The 23,187-nt window shown below is 36.6% G+C and overlaps 1 protein-coding gene and 2 long non-coding RNA genes across 4 annotated transcripts; 1 reads left to right on the top strand and 2 right to left on the bottom strand.

Moving 5' to 3' along the window:
• Positions 1-2,267: 2,267 nt before the first annotated feature.
• On the bottom strand, positions 2,268-6,332 carry LOC117244384. Of its 2 annotated transcripts, none has more exons than XR_004497349.1 (3): positions 6,246-6,332; positions 5,266-6,066; positions 2,268-2,939 (listed from the first exon to the last, which is right to left on the bottom strand). It is a non-coding gene; the product is annotated as an uncharacterized LOC117244384 (long non-coding RNA). The 2 variants fall into 2 exon arrangements; XR_004497350.1 differs by lacking the exon at positions 2,268-2,939 and adding an exon at positions 3,442-4,869.
• A 46-nt stretch (positions 6,333-6,378) lies between these two features.
• On the top strand, positions 6,379-22,049 carry STK26 (serine/threonine kinase 26). The gene is made up of 10 exons (XM_015626182.3): positions 6,379-6,606; positions 12,657-12,713; positions 14,411-14,519; positions 14,611-14,768; positions 17,267-17,452; positions 18,079-18,227; positions 18,852-18,945; positions 19,424-19,486; positions 19,575-19,711; positions 20,118-22,049. The coding sequence occupies exons 2-10, from the start codon at positions 12,678-12,680 to the stop codon at positions 20,140-20,142; spliced, it is 957 nt and encodes a 318-aa protein (XP_015481668.1). The 5' UTR covers positions 6,379-6,606; positions 12,657-12,677; the 3' UTR covers positions 20,143-22,049.
• On the bottom strand, positions 9,987-20,124 carry LOC117244386. Its single transcript, XR_004497352.1, has 2 exons — positions 19,950-20,124; positions 9,987-10,167 (listed from the first exon to the last, which is right to left on the bottom strand). It is a non-coding gene; the product is annotated as an uncharacterized LOC117244386 (long non-coding RNA).
• Positions 22,050-23,187: the final 1,138 nt, after the last annotated feature.

The following is a 23,187-nucleotide window of genomic DNA, read 5'->3' as shown; positions in this document are numbered from 1 at the left end:
CTTGGTGTCCCCACGCCTTAATTTCTCTTATTTTTTTTTTATTAGGCTGTGCTCCTCAGAGATGTGAACAGACTGGAGATTATGCAGCTGTATGCAGTGATTTGAGAACATTTAAAAAATATACTAGGTAGTTAAAAAGTATTGATACATAGAATAGAAGCCAAGTGGGACTCCATTTGAACTGTAGGATGTGTAGGATATCAGTTATAGAGAAACTCAACGTCATGAGAAATGTTCTCTTTGTTTCTTTTCCTCAGTGCAGAGTATTATTTAGAAATAATTGGTGTAAATTTTTTAAATTGCCTTCTGTCAAAGACCTAATCTTTGGGACATATGGTATTAGTCTTTTTTTTGGTGCTTATTTATGCTTTTTCCTAGGCTGCTTTATGTTGTGTGAAAGAAAAGCTAAGAATAGAGGAAATTACTTCAGTGGTTTCCATTTTCAGCATAGTGTACAATTGACAGCTTGTATCTGTCACAGGTCAGAGATGGTTTGAATATGAAGGTAATGCTTTCCTTAAAATTCTGACTATAGGTGGATTTGAATGCTGATTTTAGAGTTTCTACAGTCATATACATTTTCAGGCAGCTTGCCTTATAGCTAACTTGATGAAAACAAAGCCATGTATGTTTTTTCTTGCTGTTTTTGCTTTTATATGAAGTTCCCTAGGTTCTCACTAAAAATGGCAATGAGTCTTGGCTTTGTCAGATAAGAGAGATGTTTCATAAAGGGTGTAACAGAGGTCAGGTCCCATTTAAGGACAGCAAAACCCAGATCTAGTTTTTAGTACCCACTGAGTAAAAAAAAACTTTTAGATAATATAAAAGTTTGATAAAATCAAATAAGGTTTTTTTTTGTTGTTGTTGTTAAAATAATTTTCTCTGCACGTATATCATACAGTTCCAGTAAATATAATCAAATCCTGATATCTTAGTCTTGAACAGGACTGCAGGGCAGCATCAGTTTATTTACATGCCAGAATAGCTGAAAACAAAAGTATGTATGTGTTCAAGACGGGGAAAAAGAGATGTCTGCAGGTTCCACCCTTGTCTTGAATGTCAGCAGGTTCATTTTTCTTATTCTTTGTAAGTAATAATAAATCTGCACCTGTGCCTTCATTAACTTCAAACTATTTTAATTTTTATGTATACACACACACGCCTATGGCACTGTTTTTATGAGTAACTTTCCTTATGCTGGTGAAATATGAAAATATATATAATTTATGTGAATAAATATTGTTATATGATTTAATATGCATGGTGTATAATTAGTGTATATATATATCTAAAATATCTGAAACTACATGCAGATAGTGTATGGGAAGAAATAAAGAAAAATGTATCTGTTGATTAAGACATTACTCTTAATAAGTACTGCAGCCTATCAGGTTTGTCAGTCTTACTCCCTCCTAATTTTATTTTTGGGGGGGATCTGAACAGAAGAAAAATTTAAGAAGTACTTTATTATCTGAGAAGAGGTAAATTCATGTGAATGGAATTGCTTGAAATGCCAGTCTTAAACACAGGTAATTCTGATGGCTTCCAAAGACATCAGCACCTGTTAGACTGCCAGAGTAGTGGGTGCTTGAAAAACATAAGTAAACACTCTATGGTTTTCTCTTATCAACCTTTTATAAAGTCCTTTGAACTAATTATTATATCATTATTTAATGTATATTTGGGTAATGTAGATGTAAGTATAGGTGAGCTGCTCTGTAGCAGTGCTACAATTCTGAGGGAACTTCTCTTCCTCAGAAGCCTGGGAAATGCTTGCAAGTCCTCATAGTGTAACAGCATTTCTCAGGATATACGTTCTCACACTGACAGACTGCTTAAAAGAAATCTCACAAGACTGTTAAAATAACTGCTTTAGGAGTCCTGAGGATGTTAGGTGCTTGATTTTGTTAGAATCAATGCATTAGTTCCGTCTCTGTCCAAGAGTCTTTGAAGTTTTGTTTTTTCATTCAATTGTATTCAGTACCTTTGAATGAAATTCATTAATGAGCATTTTCAGAGGACCTGTTTCTGTAAAAGAGCTGTCCTGCACCGGCAGATCTGGACACAGCATGACATACTGTTTCTTCTAATTTGGTTTATGTAATTGGATTTCTGTATAATCTTGGAAGTTACATATTCAGTATGTTTTAAGTTTGTTTTAAAGGAAAAATTCACAATTTGAAGAACAGGTACATGACAGGATCAGAGGTGAAAAGGTGAGTCAGCAAGTCAGTTTTGTAGCAGAACACAGCCAGGACATTGCTTCAGAAACATGTGTTTATTGGAATCAAAGGAAAGAGGTTATATAAGCCAGACTGGCAGAATGCTTGACGCAACAACTGGCAAAAATTACATTAAAAAAAACCAACTATGCTGGCAAAAATGATGCTATAGTGTTTTTTATTTGGTGCTTTTGAGCAGGTGGTCAGACTGGATGACCTCCTGAGGTCTTTCTGGAGCCAGATTGTGTGACTCTGTGTGCGTGTACAGATGTGTATAAACTCATGCAGTGATGGCACAAGGTTGGATAAGAGAGGAGGAGAGATTTCCTGAAGGCCCCAGGCTGTGTGGTTGTGCTGGGCTGGTGAAATGGTGCACTTGGAAGCACTGCAGAGGGCTTGTGTTGTCACGCTCATGCTGGTGCACTTAGTCACGCTGGCAGGACTGGAGCTGGCATGTGAATGTGCCTGTGCTTGTCGTACTTGTTGCTGCTTTTGTCTGTGGAACTGGGCTTAGGGAGGGAAAGAGCAAAACATTCTCTGCCTGATTTGTCCACTTACAGGTATTATCTGTGGAGTCCATATACTGTTGATTGTGTTGTTACCATCTGCTGTCCAGCAGACATGGCTTCCCGTGGAAACCAGTATTTATTTTTAAAAAATAATACCAGTTATTCGTGCAGGCATCTTGCAAAACTTTTTTTCATTTCAGTGAAAGATCTGTGAAACAACAAGGAATAATAATGGGTGGTTTTCTCAGGAGTGTTAATAGTGTTCAAAATCTTAATTTCTACCATATTAGAAGTTTAGCTGGCAGCTGTGTTGCAGAAATTTACTGGTATGTAATGAGGGTGTATATGCACACACATATATTTTTCTGTTTCTATAAAATACATCTCCATCCTTTTCTATACATTTGTTTATAGAGCAGTCTTTTAAAGTTTTGATTTGTTTTCATTAGTTATAGAAAAACATTCCTGTAGAACAGTAGGCTGAAAGACAAGGAAATTAAGAAAGGTAAAAGCAAATCTGTTTCAAAATGCAGTCTTTGTTCTCAGGCCATGTTTTAAGTTATGTAGTGTTGCAAGTTTGAAGTCATTCCAAAGGACATTATCTCAATGTTAGCTGTAGTTGGTCGGAAATATTTGTCCTTACCCTGGAGTGTCCTACAGTCCCTTGTCAGCCTTGGTGAGTAACAGAAGCTGTAAAGCTGACTTTGCTTGCTGTGAGAGGATTTTCTGAGAATAGAAAGATGTGACTGTTTCCTCAAGTAGTCCTGCACAGTTTGTTCTCCTCTGATCGCCCTCTGTTCCACCTCCTCCTCCCTGGGATGTACATGGAGTTCTGCAGCGCTGGGAAGTCGAGCCATGACTGATCTCTCCCTATACTTCAGCACTCACACATAATGGCATCCAGAGTTGTTGGAAGATAAAATAGCCTTTAAAGCTCATGATTCACCTGAAGTAGCTTCGGGGAGAGAATTTGTAGGCCTGGTTTGCTCTGTTGATGGTAGTTAAGTGGGTGTATAGGATGGAGTGATGTGTTTTTCTACTGAGGAGCCCAGAGGAGTTTTCTGCTTAAGGTTTCTCCCCCAGCAAAATCCAAGTGTTGCCCTTTGAGGTGGTCAGACATTTGTGAAGGGCTGGATTAGCTGAGTGTGCCTGTGATTAAATTGCTTTTCTTTTATTTGACTGGAGGTGTTTTAACAGGTTTAATCTCAAATCAACAATACCTCTTAGTATGCGTGACTCCTGAAATCCCAGGTTCCAAGTATGTCTTAGATTGAAGCTAGTTTTTGTGAAGATGAGTATTTAAGCATCAATAAAAAGTTTTCCCAGTCATCTTTCTTAACTTGTTTCTTGGAAGTGTGTGTCTCTGTTTATTATAAATGGAGAACTATGAGTTAATTATTCCTTATTGTAACTAATGCAGTTGAGAAACAGTTCCTGGCTAGAGGACAGTTTGGCATCTTACCTGGCAGCAGGGAAAGGCTGGGTTGCAGTTGCTTCTGCTTTTGCCACACTTATTCCTACAATATTTTTTTTTGGAGCACCTCTGGAAATAGATTTTAAATTCAGATTTTAAAAAAAGTTTTTTAGTCTTAGTGATGAAATGATGACAGGAGCCAATGCAGTAGGGTACAGCAATGTGACTGGTCTTTGGACAGTGAAGATTTACTGGTGTTCTTGGGACCATTTTAACTAAAAACTTTATGAGCACCTGAAGCTTTCAGTCATTTTCTTTCCTAGTATAACAATATTAGTTATCCCAGGTTGCAGACCAAATAGGTCCTCTTTTTTTTTTTTCCCATTTCCTTTGATTGTGTATTTGTTCATCTTTTAGGTCTTTCACTGTCTCTATCAGCAGAAAGAAAAATACAAGTTTTTTGTTTAACTATTTCTAGGAATTGTTTTTAATGGAGCAGAGTAGCAATGAACTTATTATAGACAAGGGGGAAATTCCTCATTCCTATTGTAATGTGCTGCTCAGGAGCACCAGTGTTTCTTGTCTGTTTGCAAAATCTAGAAATCTTACCTCCACAGATCTCTATGGATGAATGTGCTGTACTAATTCATGTTCCCTCCTCTTGTGATAGCAGAAATAACAGCATGGTATACATGAGCAGAGAACTGATCAGCTGAAAATAAACCTGGCAAATCATATGATTAACTCTTAGCTAAATCTGTTCCCTGATTCATTTCACCGTATTGTGGAATAAATTCTGGTTCTGGTCAAAGGAAGGAAGCAACAGTAAGGGCCCAGATGTAAGAAAATAGGACAGTCCATTTTGGACTAGCTTAAATCTGTTTTTTTTTTCCCAGTAAAGATTTTCTCATGAATTTGTGTGAACACCAATATAAAGTTATTTTCTCTATTTTCATATTAATACCTGAGTATTTGGTTGTGTAGGGTAATCTGTGCTTTATTAGTGTGTTAAATGTCTGCTTTCAGCAAAAAGAAAACTCTTCTTTTGCTGGTTCTGACTTTTTGAGTGTGAGAGAGATGCAGAGCAAAGCATCTATTCAATATTTTCAAAACTTCTTACCGAATTAGAGGGCTTTTTCAGGCAGGGATGTTTCTTCATTCAGCACTGATTTGTGCACTCTTTTGCCCAGTTCTGATAGCAGTAAGGTGTCTAATTCTGTAGATCTGCAAAGCATGGGCTGTTCCATTCTTTTGGTGTGTCTGTCTGACGTCTTCAAAACATTTCTGCGTAAACTTTTGTACTCTGGTCTGAAGTTCTGTGTTCTTAAACTGTGCAGTGTGTTATCCATGTCCTTCAAAAGCCAGTACTCTGATGTTTGGATATGCAAGGTTCTCTAAGCAGCCACATGGCATGCTTTTTCTTGAAGGGAAAGTGAGTATTTGCTTCCTTTTTGTTGCCCTCCTAATGAATTGAGTGATGCTAAGAAATTTTAAATATTTTTATAATAACCAATCTGGAGATTTTAAGAGTAGTTTTTCAGCAGAGATTCCAAACCAGCAGTGTCCTCAGTAGTGCTCTGCTCCTCTCTGTAAGGCATGTGTGGTGATAGCAGCCAGTTCCAATTGGTGCTGTGGGTTCAGTTCTCCATGACAACTTCTTACTCCTTCACTGAACACCTCGCAGTCCCTTTGGCTCATCTTTCTGTCAGCACTTTTAACTGCCCTGAAGACACCTGGTCTTACCTGATCTCAGGCTCTGGCAGTCGTGCCATCCTCTCCTGAGCAGCCCTCACTGTCTTAGGTGACAGGGAGCTGTGCCTGCCCCAGGCTCTTGCCCAGGTGGGAAGCCCAGCCTCTTCACCCTATCTGATGTTGGTGATGGTCCTGTGCCAGTAATTGCATTCCTCAGTCTTCTGAGTTACTGCACAGACAGGATTAATGTTAAGAACAGCTCTCTTCTTCCGTTTTAAAGAGTTGTTATATGAGGTTTGTACCTGACTCCCTCCCTGGTAAGGCTCACTTACCTTTAAAAGAATTGCATAATGTATGTTCTGTAACTAATAGCTGAATTAGAAGTTAGTGAGTAGGAAATAAATTTACCTGATGCAGCTCTTCTGGTGATGATAAATCCAGGTGACGTGCTTCTTGGGAAGTAATGAGGGCTAAGAACTTGGAAGTAAATTAGGCAATTAATGTGTCTTTTTTCACTTCTTTTTTTTACTTTTTCTAGAACCACAGAGCAGACCCGGAAGAGCTATTCACAAAATTGGAACGCATTGGGAAAGGCTCCTTTGGTGAGGTCTTCAAAGGAATTGATAATCGGACACAGCAAGTGGTTGCCATAAAAATCATAGACCTGGAGGAAGCAGAAGATGAAATAGAAGATATACAGCAAGAGATAACTGTTTTAAGTCAGTGTGATAGTCCTTATGTAACAAAATACTATGGATCATATTTAAAGGTAATGTATAATATTGCACAACGATTTGCTGGAATGCTGCTAGGAAAATCATCTAAAATTAAGGAAGATTTATCATGCCAACTTGGTGTTTTTAGTAGGTTTTTATTTTTCTTTGAACAGATTTCTTCTCTTCATTTTTCTCTTTTTGCTGCTTGTCCTTTGGCCTAGGATATGCACAAAATGGCTACAGAATGAGCAGAGTTGACAAAGGATTCTTTTTGCCATTGCTTTCGGACCTTGGTTTTCTCTCCTCCCTCCACAGTCCCTAGCACAATTTTGTGGCCTTTCTGAGCAAGAGAAACATACCTTCATAGTTACAGGAACAAAGCTGTTCCTGGTGTGGAAAGAAGCCCTGCACCATGTAAAATGTGTTGGCAGTTATGCAGCTTAGTAGGCCTGAGACAAAGTAACACTGACATCAGCAGAGTTATGTAACCACTGTGTGAAACGTTATCTAAGGCATAATTTAACAAACAAAAATGACAACCTACAGAAAACCAAAATGTTGAGTAAAACTTTTCATGTTAAATAATTCTTAAATGTTTTGTGCTGATGACGTATATTAGGTGACTTTTAAAAAATATCCCTGAAACTATTTAATGTAAGCTAAAGTTTTAGTGATAGTTGAAAGTATATTAAGTATCTGGAAGAGGTTATTTGCTTGTGTTTGGGTTTTTTGTTGGTTTGGTTTTGTTTGCTTCAGTTTGGGAGGTTTTTCTGGTTGGTTTTGTTTTTTGATACTTGGTCTCCCTCTCAGCATTTCTGCTTTCTTAAGGTGTAGTGGGGTTTTCTACATTTTAAAGACAGATTTCTAATAAGTGTTCCCTGTGTCACACTTGTGCTGTGTCTTTCAGTGATATGTAAAAGTATTTGCAGAATTTATTTAGTAATATTCTTAATAGATTTTGCCTTTTTTCCATTGAAATTGCAAAAGTACTCAATCTTTTATATTTTAGTATTAAGTGAGCAAGTCATTTTCCCAATATTTCCAGTATATTAAGTATACTCTGAATAATAACTTTTCATTTTGGCTAATGTAAGACAGCTGTAGGGGCTTTGTTGTTTACTGTGAGTTCTTCACACCCAGGTAAACATACAAATTGCCATTGATAACCCATTTCTGCTTCTCTTTATTGGGCTCAATCAGTGGGATTTTTGTTTTGTTTGTGAATAAGTAATAAATGTCTGAAAAGTGGGATTTACTTTCCACCATCACAGTATATTAGAGCAAGCAGGTTTGTCTCAAGACAACTTTGAATTCAACTCCTAAGGTTCCCCTGGAGCAGTGCACAAATGATACTGCAGATCCAGACATGATCAGTCTTTTTTACAGTCCTTTATTTTCTGTGATGAGCTAAGTCCTAAATGATATTCTCCTTAACATCCATCATTTCAACTTTGTGCTGTAAAAGCCCAGTTGTTTGCCCTGAAGTACAAACAGGTCAAAGTAAGTCTTGGAAAGTGTTTTTACTTGAAAGTGTTTTTGCTTGGAGAAAAGTGTTGTGTGAAATTTCAGAACTAAACAGTGATTTCAGCAGCTATAAATGGAGGAATTAAATTTTGATTGGGTGGAGATTTGTTTTGTTTTTTCTTTGTTTTCTCAGAGGTGGGGGATGGAAAAAGCTTTAGAAGTTACAGATTGAATAGGGAAAGAAAATAGCCTTTTCATTATTTACAGCAATATAGGTGTGGAAAGTAAAGACTAGTTATTCTATCAGTGCTATAAAACTATTCAATTCTGGTTAGATTTTATTTATTTTTAAAAAATTCTTGGCAAATGTAGGATCATATTAATGCTGCAGTACTCTCCTCACCACTATGTGAGTTCTTTCCATTTCTGTTCTAAGTGGATAAATTCTGAAAGATTAATGCTGATCTCTTGTTTACTTTTCACACTTGTAAAGTTGCTGGGGAAGGAAAATTTCTGTGCATGGAGTTCGGGGAGGTGTTTGTGGAATTTTGGTTACTTTCTCATTTCTTTAAGAAATTCCTTTTAAAAAAACCCCAAACACAAAAAAAGCCGTAAAAAGTTGTTCATAGGAATGTTTTCCATCCCAGAGTAGTGTGATAGGTAATTCTGCTGCTTTCTATTCCCCAAGTAAATGAATAAAAATGTCCACAAATAAATGAGTACCTTTAATTCTGTAATTAAAAATAAATGAAGCAACATTTTAATTAGTACCTTCTATCTAAATTGTTCTTAGACTAGATAAATCTCTGTTGCTAGTTCAAGATCTTTCAGCTTTAGACTCCTCAGGGGAAATAGGGTATTGGCTTCCTTCAGTGTGCAAAGAATCTTTTATTCTGCCTTTTCATTTTAGTAATAGCAGGTATTTTGAGAGTTACTGTCTACTTTTTTTTTGTTTGTTTTTTTACTTAATTGCTCTAGCTGTTAACTTTTTATTAGCTATTTCTTGGAGAGTGGCTGTCAGCCTAATTGTTAAGCTGTGTAGTACTTCATTCAGGATTCAATTTTTTTATACATTGTAAGTATCTCTTTGAAACAATGAAATAGGTCCAGTTGTGTACCAAATGACTGTATAATTAAAGGTTAAAGAATATTGAGGTTAAATTCTGAAAAATAAGACATTTCTTACAAAGCCAAGTCATAGGCTGCGGAGATCAGAAGCAGTTTGCCATGGAAATAACTGGTGTGAAGTTCACCTTCACAGTGGTCCCATATGTTTATTCCTGGATACTTTGATTTGTATATAAAGATGACTGAAAAATTCCTAGAAATACTTTTTAAGATAATGGATAAAAAGAGCATAAGCATAAGGTAAATAGGAGATGTTTCAAAATGTAAGATTTTTTTTTCTTTACATCTTTATTTACGCATTTGAGCCAATGTGCTGTTTCAGATCATGCTGTATGGACTAGAAATAGTTTACTAAAGTGCATTATTCATACATGTAGCTCTCTCTGAAGCTGTAGAAATGCCATTATAAATGTTTGTAGTTTTACACTGTTCAAAGAGACAGTATTTTCCTGCCTAAATACCAAAGCAAATCCTCAGTGAAAAGGCATTCATGTTGCCTACAGCACTTACTGGTATTTCTCTAGTTCAGTAATCTAGATCTGTATTAAATCTTTAAATTTTATAGTTTCTACTTTGAAGAAATCACAGCTGAGACCATGTGTTGGCTTCAAGTTTATCATGTAAACCTCAGTTCATCCATTTGAACTGTAATGGAACATCTTCTGTTGTAACTTATTCTTTTAATCAATTTTAACTAAGCTTTGAGTAAGCAGATTATTCTTGTCATCATTTTGTAGTTCTGGAGTTTTCCCTGCGGCAAGATAGTTGATAGCTAAAAGTTGTTGTGACTAAAACATGGAAGAAGAGATGTAATTGTGAGTGGGTTTGAATTGCAAACATGTCAGATGAGAGATTTTATTTTTCTACCAATGATAAGGTCTGTTCTACATATTCTGTATGTTGACAGTTGCTTTGCACTTCAGGATGCCAAGGCAGCCTTGTGGCTGATGGAGATGGAGTGGCCCAGTCCCAGGGAGCCTGGGGCTTGCCCTGCTGCATGCAGGTGCTTCTAGGTGTCCCTGCTGTTGAAAGACAGAAGGAAAAAGTGTCTTTATTTCAATTACTTGACTTACTAACTTATGACATTCTGCAGCCTAGCAGTTCATTAGCTACAGCTTGTATATTCAACTTGTAAATGTGATTTTTTTAGAAGTATGGACAGTCCCTTAATATTTTTCCTAGCAGTGCAATGTTACTTGTCTGTTATCAGATATTTTAGTCTTGAAAAACCTTATCATTGGTACAAGATGGCAAGGGCTGCATCCTTGAAGTTCTTGTGGTAAAATTGATGCCAGTTTTCAGTTATTGTGACACAAAAAAGTACAAAAGCCCCATATCATGGTAATGTGGGATATCTTGAAGTTGAGATGGGAGTTTCCCATTGAATTAACCTTAAAGCTTAGGTATTAGTAATTTTTTCCTAAATTTTCTTTTTTCTTTGGGCTTCTGGCAAGATGAATAGTGTTTTTTAAACATACTGGTAGGTGATGTATAAGCATATATACAGTCAAAGATATTAATAAACATATTTCTGCACATTAATAAATGTTTTATAAAGTGTTTTATATCATGGCTTTCACTAACATGCAATATAATGTAGAATCATATAAGCTTCAGCTCTACTGCAACTTTTGTGGCTGTAAGATAAATTTAAGTCCTGATGGAGGTATTTGTAGATATTTCATATTTGTGGAAGGTCAGGATGTAAATTTGTCTCCTTATCATCACCTATTGCTCTTGGATTGCAATTAACATCTCAATAAATAAACCATTGGGTGTGAAGGGTCCCCTTGATAAGTTAGGTTAGATAGCTGAAATGAGTGTTTTCCTCCTGCCTAATCGCTTGTGAAAATGCATTACTCCCCTACTAGTTCAGGCAAGAAAAAGATTAAAAGCATTAAGTTACCGTAGTTCTGGCATGATCTGGTTACACAAATGTGGGAAGTGCACTTGATGAAGTGCTTCAGCTGGACTTCCCAACAGTACCATAGAGATAAATCTCTTGATGACTGGAATTCTGTTACTGTTTCCCTTTTTTGTGCTGTTTAGATCAAGGTTTTCAATATCTAGCCTTGTCACTATTACAGGCACTTGAGCTTGCTCTTTTCTTTTGCAATTAAAACAAACCTGAAGTTATTCTCAGCTTTTCCAGTTCCAATATGGAGAAATTCTACAGGAGCATCCAGACACTTCCATCAGGAGTGTGCAGCACTTAGTGCAGCAAAGCTTTGTGACAATCTAAAGATACTGGTTGTTCTGCCCCATCTATTTATACTTGGCTGACAGAAAGTAGCTAGGAAAAAGGTTGTTCATGCCTGGCTAGAAAATATCCACACCCAGTTACAGTGGATAGTAGCAATTTCTTTGAGACATTGTTTGAGAAACTGTACTTACTCATTTTCACCCTGTACTGTTTTCAAGTAATAGTCAAATCCTCCAAACATGTCTGGTAACCACAATGTTTGCCTTGAACAGAAGTTCCTTGCAGGTCTTCTGGGCTGACAAAGTTGGGCTTTATAAAAACTGCTAAAATTAGCCAGCCCTTCCCTGCTGAGATCATAATATTGGAATAGACTCTCATAAATGGTGTGGTTTTAAAATTCAGTATAAATCTAATAGAGCAGGCTTTGTTAGGATGATTGGATGTGGTGCTTTCAGAAACTGCACCTTTATTTGCTGGCTGAGTTTTCTTTAGATTTCCATCCCTGGGCAGGCCATAGGGTGGGAAAGTATACAATGGAGAATGCAAGAGGCTTTAAAGAGTACTCCTGCCCTAAGCTTGTGTCCTGTAATGAAGAACTAGCTCTGGTAAATATTTGCTGGAAACTTACACAGTGTATGTGGTACTTCACCAGATGTGATTCAGTTGAGTATTTTTAATAACTGGGTTTTATTTTAAATAAATACATTTATTCATGGAATTTTCTAGAGTAGTACCACATAGATTCGTATTTGAGTTGTGTCTTTTGAGGGGAATCTGGCAAGCAAGTAATCTGTAGATTTGCTACCAAGTGTTTCCTGTTTTGTTTCTATGACCTATCTACCTTTTGCAGTGACAAGCTGAGGAAAAAAGTCAGCACCTAGAAATCAGTGTTAGAATAATTTGTCAGTTCTAGAGGTTGAGACATCTCCACAGAGGAAGTACAGAAACTCACATATTCTCAAGGTCCATTTTAAATAATTACTTGTATTTAATTAAAACAAACCACTGCCTAATCAGTTTTTTCTCTAAGTTCTGTTCCTTCTAGTGAAATCATTTTAGATACTATTTAGCAGAAATTCATTAGTAGTGATGGTGTTTTTTCATTGTTTTTTTACATAGAGAAGTGAAATTTATTAATATTTTGGACTTCACAGGAGCTGTGTGGTCATTCTACAAAAAGTAATTGTATACAACTAGGCAATGAACAAGACTGTGCCTTTTCCTTAGGGTGTGCTGGTAGTCTATTGAAATATATATAAATTTTTTTTGGCAGCCTTGACTTTTGACAGCTTATGCCTTCCTTTACAGGGCACAAAACTATGGATAATAATGGAATACTTGGGTGGAGGGTCAGCTTTGGATCTTGTAAGTATATGATTTTTTTTCATTATAAATATCAGTGAGCTTTATTTCATTGTGGTTTTATATCACTTTATAAAAATAAGTACCTTTATAAAAAGAAGTACTTTTTAAAAATAAGTACCACTTTATAAAAATAAGAGGCAGCTGATACTACATCACTGCTGTGTGGTAATGATCCAAGAAGTGTGAATTTGTTCTGTCACACTGAATTCATGTTAATTTTTCTGTTTTACTCTTTGTCTCAGCATTAGGAAGCATGCATTTGTTCTCAGTTGAATGAAGCAATGGGTTTTTTTAGTTTGAGAAGTTCTTTTCTTGCTGTATGTTTGGTGGGGGTTTGGGTTTGGGGTCCTCTGTCCATCACTTCCCACCTCCTCCATGCAGAACTCATTACACTTCAGTAAAAAATGTTTCCTTTAGGTTTGGTCTCAGGAATGAATGAGGAGTGTGTCCACATACAGTTTTAACTGGTTAAAAGGTGTTGAGTTTTCCGTGTTCAGGTATTTTCAGTTAAGCATGAAAGTGCCTTTTACTTCAGATAGTGTGGCATTCATGGAGGGTGTAGCCTGGAGAGTGCACAAGCACAGTCCACTGAGTGTGGATGTGGTTTCCCTATGGTTTCAGTGCAGCTCTGCCTCAGCTGCAACGCTACAGACCCACCCTTTCCTGTAAGATAATATAGCTCAGTCTTTGTGTGATTCTGGAGGGAAAATGCCATGTCTTCACTATTACAGAACAGTAATAATTATGTATTTGCTAACTGGGGTCCTGCCTGTGAGCGCTGAAGTATGTGCTTGACTTCATAAAACTATTTAAACTTCTTTATGAAATTACATCACATCAACTCATCAAAAGCATAGCAATTAGGTGTAACAGGTGGTAGTTTGTAGCTCTAGAACTTGGCCCTCTTGAGGAAGGGGCTGTGAGGTACTCTAACACTTTTGAGTAATTGGTCATATTCTGTGGAGTGTCAGAAACAGGGAAGTAGCTATTACTAGTGCCAATTTAAATCACTGAACCTGTAGAAGAATAACATTTTAGAAGAATAAAATTCCAGTTTTGCCTCACTTTGCCTTACACTAATTTCATGGTGTTCACTGTTTTGGTGCTGTGTTGTTGGTAATTTTTTTGATTGCTCACTGGAATTTATTTTGTTTTATTTGCATAGCTTTCTAATTTGCAGAGTTTACACTTGATCCATTAGCAGTTTTATAGTAGCACATTATGTTCTTGATACAAAAGCAAGCATGGAATCTAAAACACTGGGACATGTAAAAACTGCATCATTAAATTTAAAACTCACAGTCAACAGATTAATCTATTTTGAAATGAACTGGTTTTCTTAATTTACTTAATCTAAATTGCAAAATTCAGTCTGGTGTGTTAGCTGCCTGGAGGGAAATAAAACTTTCCACAAAGTTAGTTGTTGTTTTTCTTGCACTTTGCATGTTGAGGGGAGCACAGGCAATTTATGTCTGAGGAGTAACAGCATTTTTAGTGTATTGGCAGTAGAGGAGATGTGAAGGTCATCATTCCACTGGCACCTATTTCAATTAGAATACTGATATATTGCATAGAATATGTTAATTTTGGTAGGTCTTTAAACTTGAAACATTTTTTTCAAAGTAAGATTTAACTTAATCAAAGGCAAAAATTAGATACAAGACTAAAATTGTTTTAACACATCTTTTTTTCCAAAGCTGCGTGCTGGCCCATTTGATGAGTTCCAGATTGCTACTATGCTGAAGGAAATCCTGAAAGGTCTTGACTACCTACACTCAGAGAAGAAAATTCACAGGGATATAAAAGGTGTGCAACGTTTCAAATGTTACTTTGTTAAAGCCTTTAAAAGCCATAAAACAGTATTCTAATTGGTTATTATGTTACTTCCCCTTGGCAGCTGCCAATGTCTTGTTATCAGAACAAGGCGATGTTAAGCTTGCTGATTTTGGAGTTGCTGGGCAGCTAACAGACACACAAATTAAGAGAAACACCTTTGTTGGAACCCCGTTTTGGATGGCACCTGAAGTTATTCAGCAATCAGCATATGATTCAAAAGTAAGTATGAGAGTAGAACATACTTCTTTTTTTTGTATATGATTATCCAACAGCATTTATTTTGATTTTTTTGCTTTTAGCTGTCAGTATGGAGAGGAAAAAAGTAGATTTGAAATTGCAGAGTTTCAAATAATAAAATTAAAAGTAGGATTAAATTTGTTTTATACAGTAGTTCCATGTCATTCTACTCAGGTGCAAAGTCACCAAGTAAAATGATGATGTCCTGTCTCTTTCAGAGCAACTTCCTGAATGTGGGGTGGTTGGTTGATTTTTTCAATTCAATGTTTTGAAATTAATTCAAACAGTAATAAAGTGCTCACAAAGTAAAATGCTACCAGAACATGGCAGTTTATTTAAAGTCAAGATGGTAGCCAAAATGTTAATTTCTTCTCACATCTTTATACACAGCTCTGGGTGTAATTTCTCAAATGGTATTTCTGAGGATCCGTGTAAAGCTGAAAATTTTAGCACAGGTCTTGAGAAGGTAAAAAGTAACTTGGTGACTCTGGCTTAGTAGCATTATGGTACCTGGTGCCCTTCTTTGTCATGAGAGCTCTAACAGATAACTAATGGCAAAGGAGAGTTTCCCTATGTGAGCTAGCAGTAGAAAAGCAGAGTTCTTCCATGTTTTTCTGAGAATTGAGAACTGGTGCTAGAAATGCCAATAAGGAAGGAACAGTCCCCTCTTCTGTGTATAAAACCACAAGATGTCCTAGAATGTGTGGCTAGTGAAAAAGCAGCATGTTTCAGTCTGGCATTGGACTTTCCACACTCTAGACAAAGCCTTAACATAGGATCAAGAGAATAAAAATCTTGGTATGTGTGAAGTAATACTTTCTTACTGCTTTTTCTCAAATAGTAAACATGAAACTGTAGTTATGTGATGTGTATATAAAGAAAAAACTGTTGGATATCTGAAGTGTCCTGTAAACATTCACGCTCCAGGAGACTTTCCCAGAATCAGTCAGACTGGAAGGAATTTGTGTACTTGTCATAAGGGTTCTTGCTGATAAAAAAAGTTGGAATTCTGTTTGGGCTTTCAGTGGTCCCACTGTAATGTGTTCCCTAGGACAATTTGGAAAAGCTCTCTCCCTATCCTGCTTTTAAAATGTGTGCTGGCCAGTCAGACTGGGACTAATTCTTCTGCTTGCCCTGTGTATAGATCAGCTTTACCATCCCTTCATTTGTATTTCCCCAGTGACCTAAATCTTTTGCCTTCCATACCTCTTCACTGTGTTGCAAGAGTCATGTCTTCTCCCTTTTTTTCAATGACAGTAGGCTGGTGGGAGAGCACAGAAGATAAAAGCCTTTGGTTGGAGAGATGAAGGATTTGGCTAGAATACACTTCAATGTCTAGACTAATACTGATGATTTTTTGGTATCTGGACTGAATTTTATTCTTCTTCTTTTTCTACTCTAAAAGGCTGGAAAATAAAATAGAAATTAATACATTTTAGTAGTGCCAGAGATTTGTAAGCCCCATCTCTTCTTTTAAGTACTTTTGCCTCAATACACAGTTGTTGGTTATGGTATTTCAGTAATGAACAGTGAGTTAGTTTAATTCTTTGCTATAAAGTACAGCTATTTTAGGTCTTGTGAACAAAAAAGGAATATTGGAGAGATGCAAATTGTAATCCTTGTTTACTCCATGGGCAGTTTTGGTTTATAATTCTGTGCCAAGTGTAGTTGACTATTGCCAAACACTTTTTTAATGAGAAACTCCTTTAGTGATCTAGTAGCTCATCTAAAAAGGTGGAATTCATAATATATTTCACTTGGGGAAAAAAATCAAAATCAGAAAAAAATTTTAGACTACAAGTATTTTATATATGATATCAAAATATCATACTGTGTTTTGATACAAAGGCAGAATTTGTTTATGATGATGCTTTTAGCTAAAATAAATAGTACTTCAGTATTCTTCTGTGACTGACACTGTGAACTTGGTGCTTCAAGTGCTGTTTCAAGTCTAACTAGTTGTCAATAATTCTCCAGCTAAATTCATCAAGCAGTCTGTTAGGAAAGAAATTAAGTGATCCCCTGCTGGATTTGATTCAGCTTTCTGCCTTGTTCCTTTAGACCAAGCTGTCAAACAAGGTTGGATACCTAAACAGACTCTGAATTACACATAGGAAATTTGTAGCAATTTGTCATTAACATATGGGAAAAAAATCAAAGGAAGATAAATATTTCTGCAGCTTTTCCAAAAGTGTGTAAATTTAGGTGTCCATTTAAATTGCTGGCAGTGTTAGAACACCAACAAAAATAATCATGTAGATGTTTGTCATTAAAGACTAATTAAGTCAGCCAGGTCTTTGTGAATCAGGTGCTCCTGAGGTGTTAGAAAGAAATGTTTTCATTATCTATTTAGGCCAACATTAATTTTATTATGTAGATACATTATATGTGAATATTTATTTCAGTTATTGAATGCTTAATTCTACTTAATACTTAATAGCCCATAATTTTGTACTAACAGTCCCTTTTCCCTCTCTCAGGCTGACATATGGTCACTGGGCATCACTGCAATTGAACTGGCCAAGGGGGAGCCTCCCAACTCCGATATGCATCCTATGAGAGTTCTGTTCCTCATTCCGAAAAACAATCCTCCCACTTTATTAGGAGACTTCAGTAAACCTTTTAAAGAATTCATTGATGCATGTCTGAATAAGGACCCAACATTTGTGAGTAGATAAGTGTGTGTATGTGTGTGTGTGTAGATATTTCAGTTTTGCTTTCTGCTCTTCTACGCTTATGAAGTATTTTACTGGCATTGTGCATCATCAGTGATTTAAATAATTTTAGAGACTATACTTTCCACTGTAAATTTTAGTGGTGCTTCTTAATATCTCTGTCTCTATCCTAGTTTGTTTTGTTTAAAATACTCGAGGAGGGGGAATGCTTGAAGAAATTACAGTGGCAGAGGCAGATTCCTAAAATGCACTCTAAACTAGGAAGAGAAGCTTTAACAGAGGAGAGAATCATCTGAAATCCTTTTCTTCAGCACAACTTTTGCTGTCTGAATTCAGCTTACAAGGAAATGTGACACTGGAGAGTTTTCATTAGTCATTTTCCTGGGTGTGACCTTCTAAAGTAGAAGGATAAGCTGTATAGTCTATGGGTGACTTGGTCATATTTTTAGCGCGCTTGTAAATGTGGATTACTGGCTTTTCTGACTTCCTGTTCCACTAATTTCCTGATATTATACAAGTTAGCTCTAGAAGTCTCTTGTCTTACTAAGTCTCCCCCATTAGCATTTAAAATCATTAAATGTTAGCATAACATTAAATATTTAAAGTGTTTCTTACAGCGCCCCACTGCAAAAGAACTTCTGAAGCACAAATTCATTATGAAAAATGCCAAGAAGACTTCCTATCTGACAGAGCTGATTGATAGGTTTAAGAGATGGAAAGCAGAGGGACATAGTAGTGATGAAAGTGATTCCGATGGTTCAGATTCGTAAGTTTGTTTTCAGTACAGTCTTTTTTGGGTGTGTTTTTTGTTTAGATAATGGTCTTAAAGTGGGTTTGCTGCAGCTTTTCTGTACACCTGTCTGTATTCCTTTTTATTTTTGTCTTCCAAGAAAACCCCCTAAAGACTAACACATAAGTCAAGCTGTGTGCTTTTTGCCTCTTTAAACTTTCTCTCTTTAAACTCAATTTCAGTTCTGTTTAAGTGCTATTTATTTCCTAGTCTGAGGCTAGTGGTTGTACCAAAACCACTGAATCACAATTAGAGATATTGCAGAGCAAGGTTGAGGTGCATGAAGAAGTTTGCACAATGCCTGTGGAACAACATGCTTTCTGTAAGTCTCTTGTTTTTCTGGCTATCAGATAACTCTTAAATGGGATGCCATGGGAGAAGGTAAGCCTTGTAGGTAGATAACATCTTCTGTTTGCTTTTGATCACATTTCAATTTATTCAGCTTCTTTCAAAGTTCAGTTAATGTTTCAATACATGTTTTTCTTCTTGTTTTAATAAATATGCAACTAATCCTGATAGACTTATGTATTTGGGTTACCTATCCTTGCTTGGTGTTCTGTTGTGGCTAGTATTATGTACATCGTGTCCTTTTTGTTCCAGGGAGTCCAGCAACAAAGAAAATAACTCTCACCCTGAGTGGAGCTTTACTACAGTTCGGAAGAAGCCAGATGCAAAGAAGCTCCAGAATGGGACGGTTCGTACAGACAGAGGAGTTCTTTCTAACTGCTGCTTCTGAAGCCACTTTAAGGAAGATAGTGATAAAACTTAGTAACTTCACTTTTCATAAGAACTGGCTGGTTTTTTTGCAGTTCAAGAGACAATGCGTGTTAGTGGTATTTCCTATGCCATGTCAGCCTCAAATGCAAAATACACTGCAGATGCACTCTAGATCAGTATCCATTCATAGGGATGGGAATTTTAAAGTCTCTTACTAGTGAAGAAAAACTGGTTTTCTGATGCTGAATGACATTGTTTGAGATCAGGCATCTATTTCAACATCCTGTAATATTTGTTGATGTACTATGTCTTTGTGGGTTTTGTAATGTGTTTTAAACACTGGTAAATTTAACTCATAAAATCACACATGCTGTGTTAAGAGGCAGTGTGTATGTTGTATATATGCTGATGTATGTTGTAGTATGCTGATGTAATCCATATTTGTTCACTTCTAGGATCAGGATCTTGTTAAAACCCTGAGTTGTTTAACTATGATAATCACCCCTGTGTTTGCTGAGGTAAGTGTTGGCTTAAAAATCTTCTTTGAAAGTATTAGCCAAATGAGTAATAATTTTTGAATTTTAACTTTTCTGGTTTGTTCCTCAGCTCAAGCAGCAAGACACAAATAATGCTAACAGAAAGAAAGCAATTGAAGAACTTGAGAAAAGCATCAATGTGGCAGAAGCAACATGTCCAGGGATCACAGATAAGATGGTGAAGAAACTTATGGAGAAATTTCAGAAGTAAGTAGTTTAGTGATAAGAGAAAGATCTGCTATGTCCAGTGCTTTAAACTTTTAGCTTTGTAGTTACAGGTAACACTTTTGTTTGAGACTAAAACTAATACTAACAATTACTGTATGTGGTCTTGAAGTGCTGCAGCTTTACTGTAGTTGCAATATCTTTCTTCTCTAATTTAGCCTACAGGTTTGTCTTAAGCGTATTTACAGGCAGTAGGGGAGACAGAGAATCTTTTTCTTACCTCTTTTAGGAATGTTTTCTTGAGAATGTCACCTGGTGGGTTTTTTTACTATAAACCATTGAGTTGAAGGCACGTTCTAGTTTAGTGATGCAGAAATATTTATGTGCTGTTTGCCTGTCTGAAACAATATAATTAACAAATTTTTTAACTTGCATTTTTTATCTGTAGATTTTCTGTTAATGACTCATCCTAAGAAACTTCACACAATTGACTGCTCTTTCGTATGGACCCAGTGAAACCCACCAAAACTACTTCAAGCTTGGCAGTGCTTAGCTCATGAGCTCCTTGTGCCTTTTGGATCTTTGCAACATATTGATGGTGATTGAGGATTTGAAAGAACCTACTCAACTATTTTGTGGCAGTGCACATGGTTTTATATTTTCAGGAAATTATTTTGTAAAGAACAACTTTTAATATTGTAGTTTCACCTGTTTAATCTGATAAATGTTGAGGTGCAGTTTTGCTTTTAGAAATAACCATTACTTTAGTTAATAGAATGTGCAAGTACAGTATGTTTTGATGCTATTTTGTTCCTGTACATGGAGTTGTACAGGTCTTTTATATTCATGAGTTAAACTTTTGTAAATCACTAAGAAGCTTCAGAGAAAAATAGCTTTTTCACAAGCATATTCAAGACATGTAATGTAGTGGCAAGGGTATTGCTGTAGCACCTGCTTCAACCAGCATATAGTTATCGTGCCCTGAAAAACAAACCTGCAACAGTATCTATTTTCATTCTAAATTGGTACAGTATTTTAGGCAGCTCTATGATTAAATATATTTGAGAGCAATATGGCAATAGTTTGCAGGTGATATGTAGCAACAGGTTTATCCTGATGTACAGTCTGTGTATTACCTTTTAGAACAGGTTTTGAAGTAGTAACTCAATCTTATATCATCATGGTAGGAAAATTTAGAGCAATACAGTTGAGGGGGTGGGGCTTTCGGCAATAATGGACAAAACCTGAAGTCCAATTTAACTTAATTTAATTTTTTTTTCCTCTGAGTATACATGCCTGGGTGGAAGGGAGCCAGAGAAGCCGAGCGTCGCATGTTACATACCTCACACGCAGGTATCGGTGTAACACCAGCGTTCTGTGTGGTGGTGTTGTTTCTCCTGTAAGATATTTATACACATTTTTGTTCTGAAATACATTAAGTACAGTACATCAACATAATTTGTTTATAATTTTCTGAAAGTGTATTTTAAATATGTATTTACCAGTTAATATGCAAATAACTGAGTTATAGATATTCTTTCACAAAAAGGTAGTACTGTGCAGTACGGAGTGATTTTTTTCATAAAAAGTAGGTAAGACTATAAAGTTGCTTTCAGTTATATATTTATGGTACTGCTAGATGGGTAATCTCTTCTGTTGTTTTGTTCTGATTTGGTTTTTTCCCTTTTTCAACCCAGTATGTATATTATGCTGAAGTTTTGAACTGGGATTGTTTTTCAGTACTTAGCTGTGGAACTGTTGGTGTAAATTTATTTTTGATAAAGGCTGGGTGTGTTTATTTTATGGTTCAGACCTGCACATTTTGTTTTTGCACAAAAGTCATTTTAAAGAATCTGAAATATATCTGCCAAATATTGAAAAAGTAATGGTGTGCAAGTGAATACTGCATTTTTCGTCAAATGTTGCCATTACATCGTTTTTATATAAAGGACACTTGTGAGAGATGGTGGTTAGATATGCCAAGGACAATTATTTTCAATGGTGCCTACACTGTAAAAAAAATTACTTTTAACTCCTTGTTTTAATTTTAAAAAAAATGTTTCTGTTTAAAACTTTCATCAGCTATATAACTGAAATTCAATTAGAATTTATATCTGAGAAAAAAGTCTGGAAATAGTTTTTGAAAACAATAATGTTATGGATTAAATAAATATTTTTATAAATGTAAAAGCAGCAAAAGTTGTAAATACAGTTGATCTGAAGCTTTACAAAATAACTGCATCACAGAAACAAATTGTAGTGCTCCTCTAGCTTCTGTAGTTGTTAGTCTTGTAAATCTGTTTATAGATGAAGCTTATTTCAATGTTTTGGGGGGTTTAAAATGGTTTAAAAATAAATATTTAAGTTCTGTAAACTTTCACAAGCTTGTTCTGTTGTGCATCATTTTACTCTGGATTTCAGCAGCTCTGCAGAGGTGTGGACATGTCTGTCACAGACTTGTGTTGTGAGAAAGGTGTTCCCTGCACAGGTGCTTTGCCAAGTTCTGGGTGCCCCAGTCTGTCCTTGTCCCGAGGACCCCTTCCAGCTGCTACGCCCCAGGGAATGGATGGAGCAGTCCTGGGGTTCAGTTTGATTCCTTTCCTAGAGGGGAACCTCTGGGTTGTGTGAGCTCAGACATGTCCAGCAGTGCAGCTCTGTCACAGCTCTGTCACAGCTCTGTCACAGCTCTGTCACAGCTCTGTCACAGCTCTGACTGCCTTTGGCCTCAGCATGGGGCGCTGAAGGGACACAAAGACCTGGGCCGCAGCTCTCTCACCTTTCAGCTCAGTAGCCTCAACACAAATTTCATTTTAAGGAGCTCCATATGCATTTTTCAGAATCAAAAGCATGTTCTTACTTCTATGTCACTTCCCTTAAGGTGTTCTTTTTCTGTGGAAGTCTGAGGGAAGAGCTGATGGGAGTTCTGCCTGGGTTTTGTAACTGGTGGCTCTGGCCCATTAACACAGGATCTTTAATCTATGCAACTCTGTGAACAGTTCTGGGTAGGTGGGGTTAGCAAATGACATGGGAAATTGGAACCTGACATGTTTGAGTTACAACTGTAATATGGTGTCTCTTCTTTTCCTGTGGAGTGGGTGGGATGCATACCTACCTCATGGGCCAGCATGGCAAAAACTCACCCACGTGTACAAAACAGACTCATTCTCTTGTATTACAGTCCATTCAAGAAGGCTTTTTTATTGTGCTGCATATGCTTGAAGTCTCTGTGCATTATAAGATTATAATTAGCTCCTAAGAAGGGACATCGGTATTGGTGGTTCCAGAAATGAGCTGTCCTTTTCCCACGTGTTAGTTATTGATGAACTGTGTAACTTAATCAGCAGTATTCTGTTGCTGGCAGATAGCTAATGGAAAGATAGATCAAAATATTCATGCAGGAACTATCTTCCTGCTCTTTTGGTTGGCCAGGCTTCCTGCTCTAGGTTGAGAAGAATTGTTGCTGAAGTAATCTCATCAAAGTAGTCTGAATTGCAGAATAATGTATTTGTTCTTGGGTA

Source organism: Parus major, chromosome 4A (assembly GCF_001522545.3).
Source record: "Parus major isolate Abel chromosome 4A, Parus_major1.1, whole genome shotgun sequence".
NCBI lineage: Eukaryota > Metazoa > Chordata > Aves > Passeriformes > Paridae > Parus > Parus major.
The sequence above is the reverse complement of the archived record's forward strand: the minus strand, read 5'-3'. Positions and strand labels throughout refer to the sequence as shown.

What these genes read in the sequence shown, in the direction of transcription:
- STK26 (XM_015626182.3), top strand. Translation starts at nt 12,678, where the DNA reads ATGGAATACTTGGGTGGAGGGTCAGCTTTGGATCTT. An exon ending in TGAATAAGGACCCAACATTT is followed by an intron (nt 17,453 to 18,078) that starts GTGAGTAGATAA and finishes TGTTTCTTACAG; the next exon opens with CGCCCCACTGCAAAAGAACT. An exon ending in AGAAGCTCCAGAATGGGACG is followed by an intron (nt 18,946 to 19,423) that starts GTTCGTACAGAC and finishes GTTCACTTCTAG; the next exon opens with GATCAGGATCTTGTTAAAAC.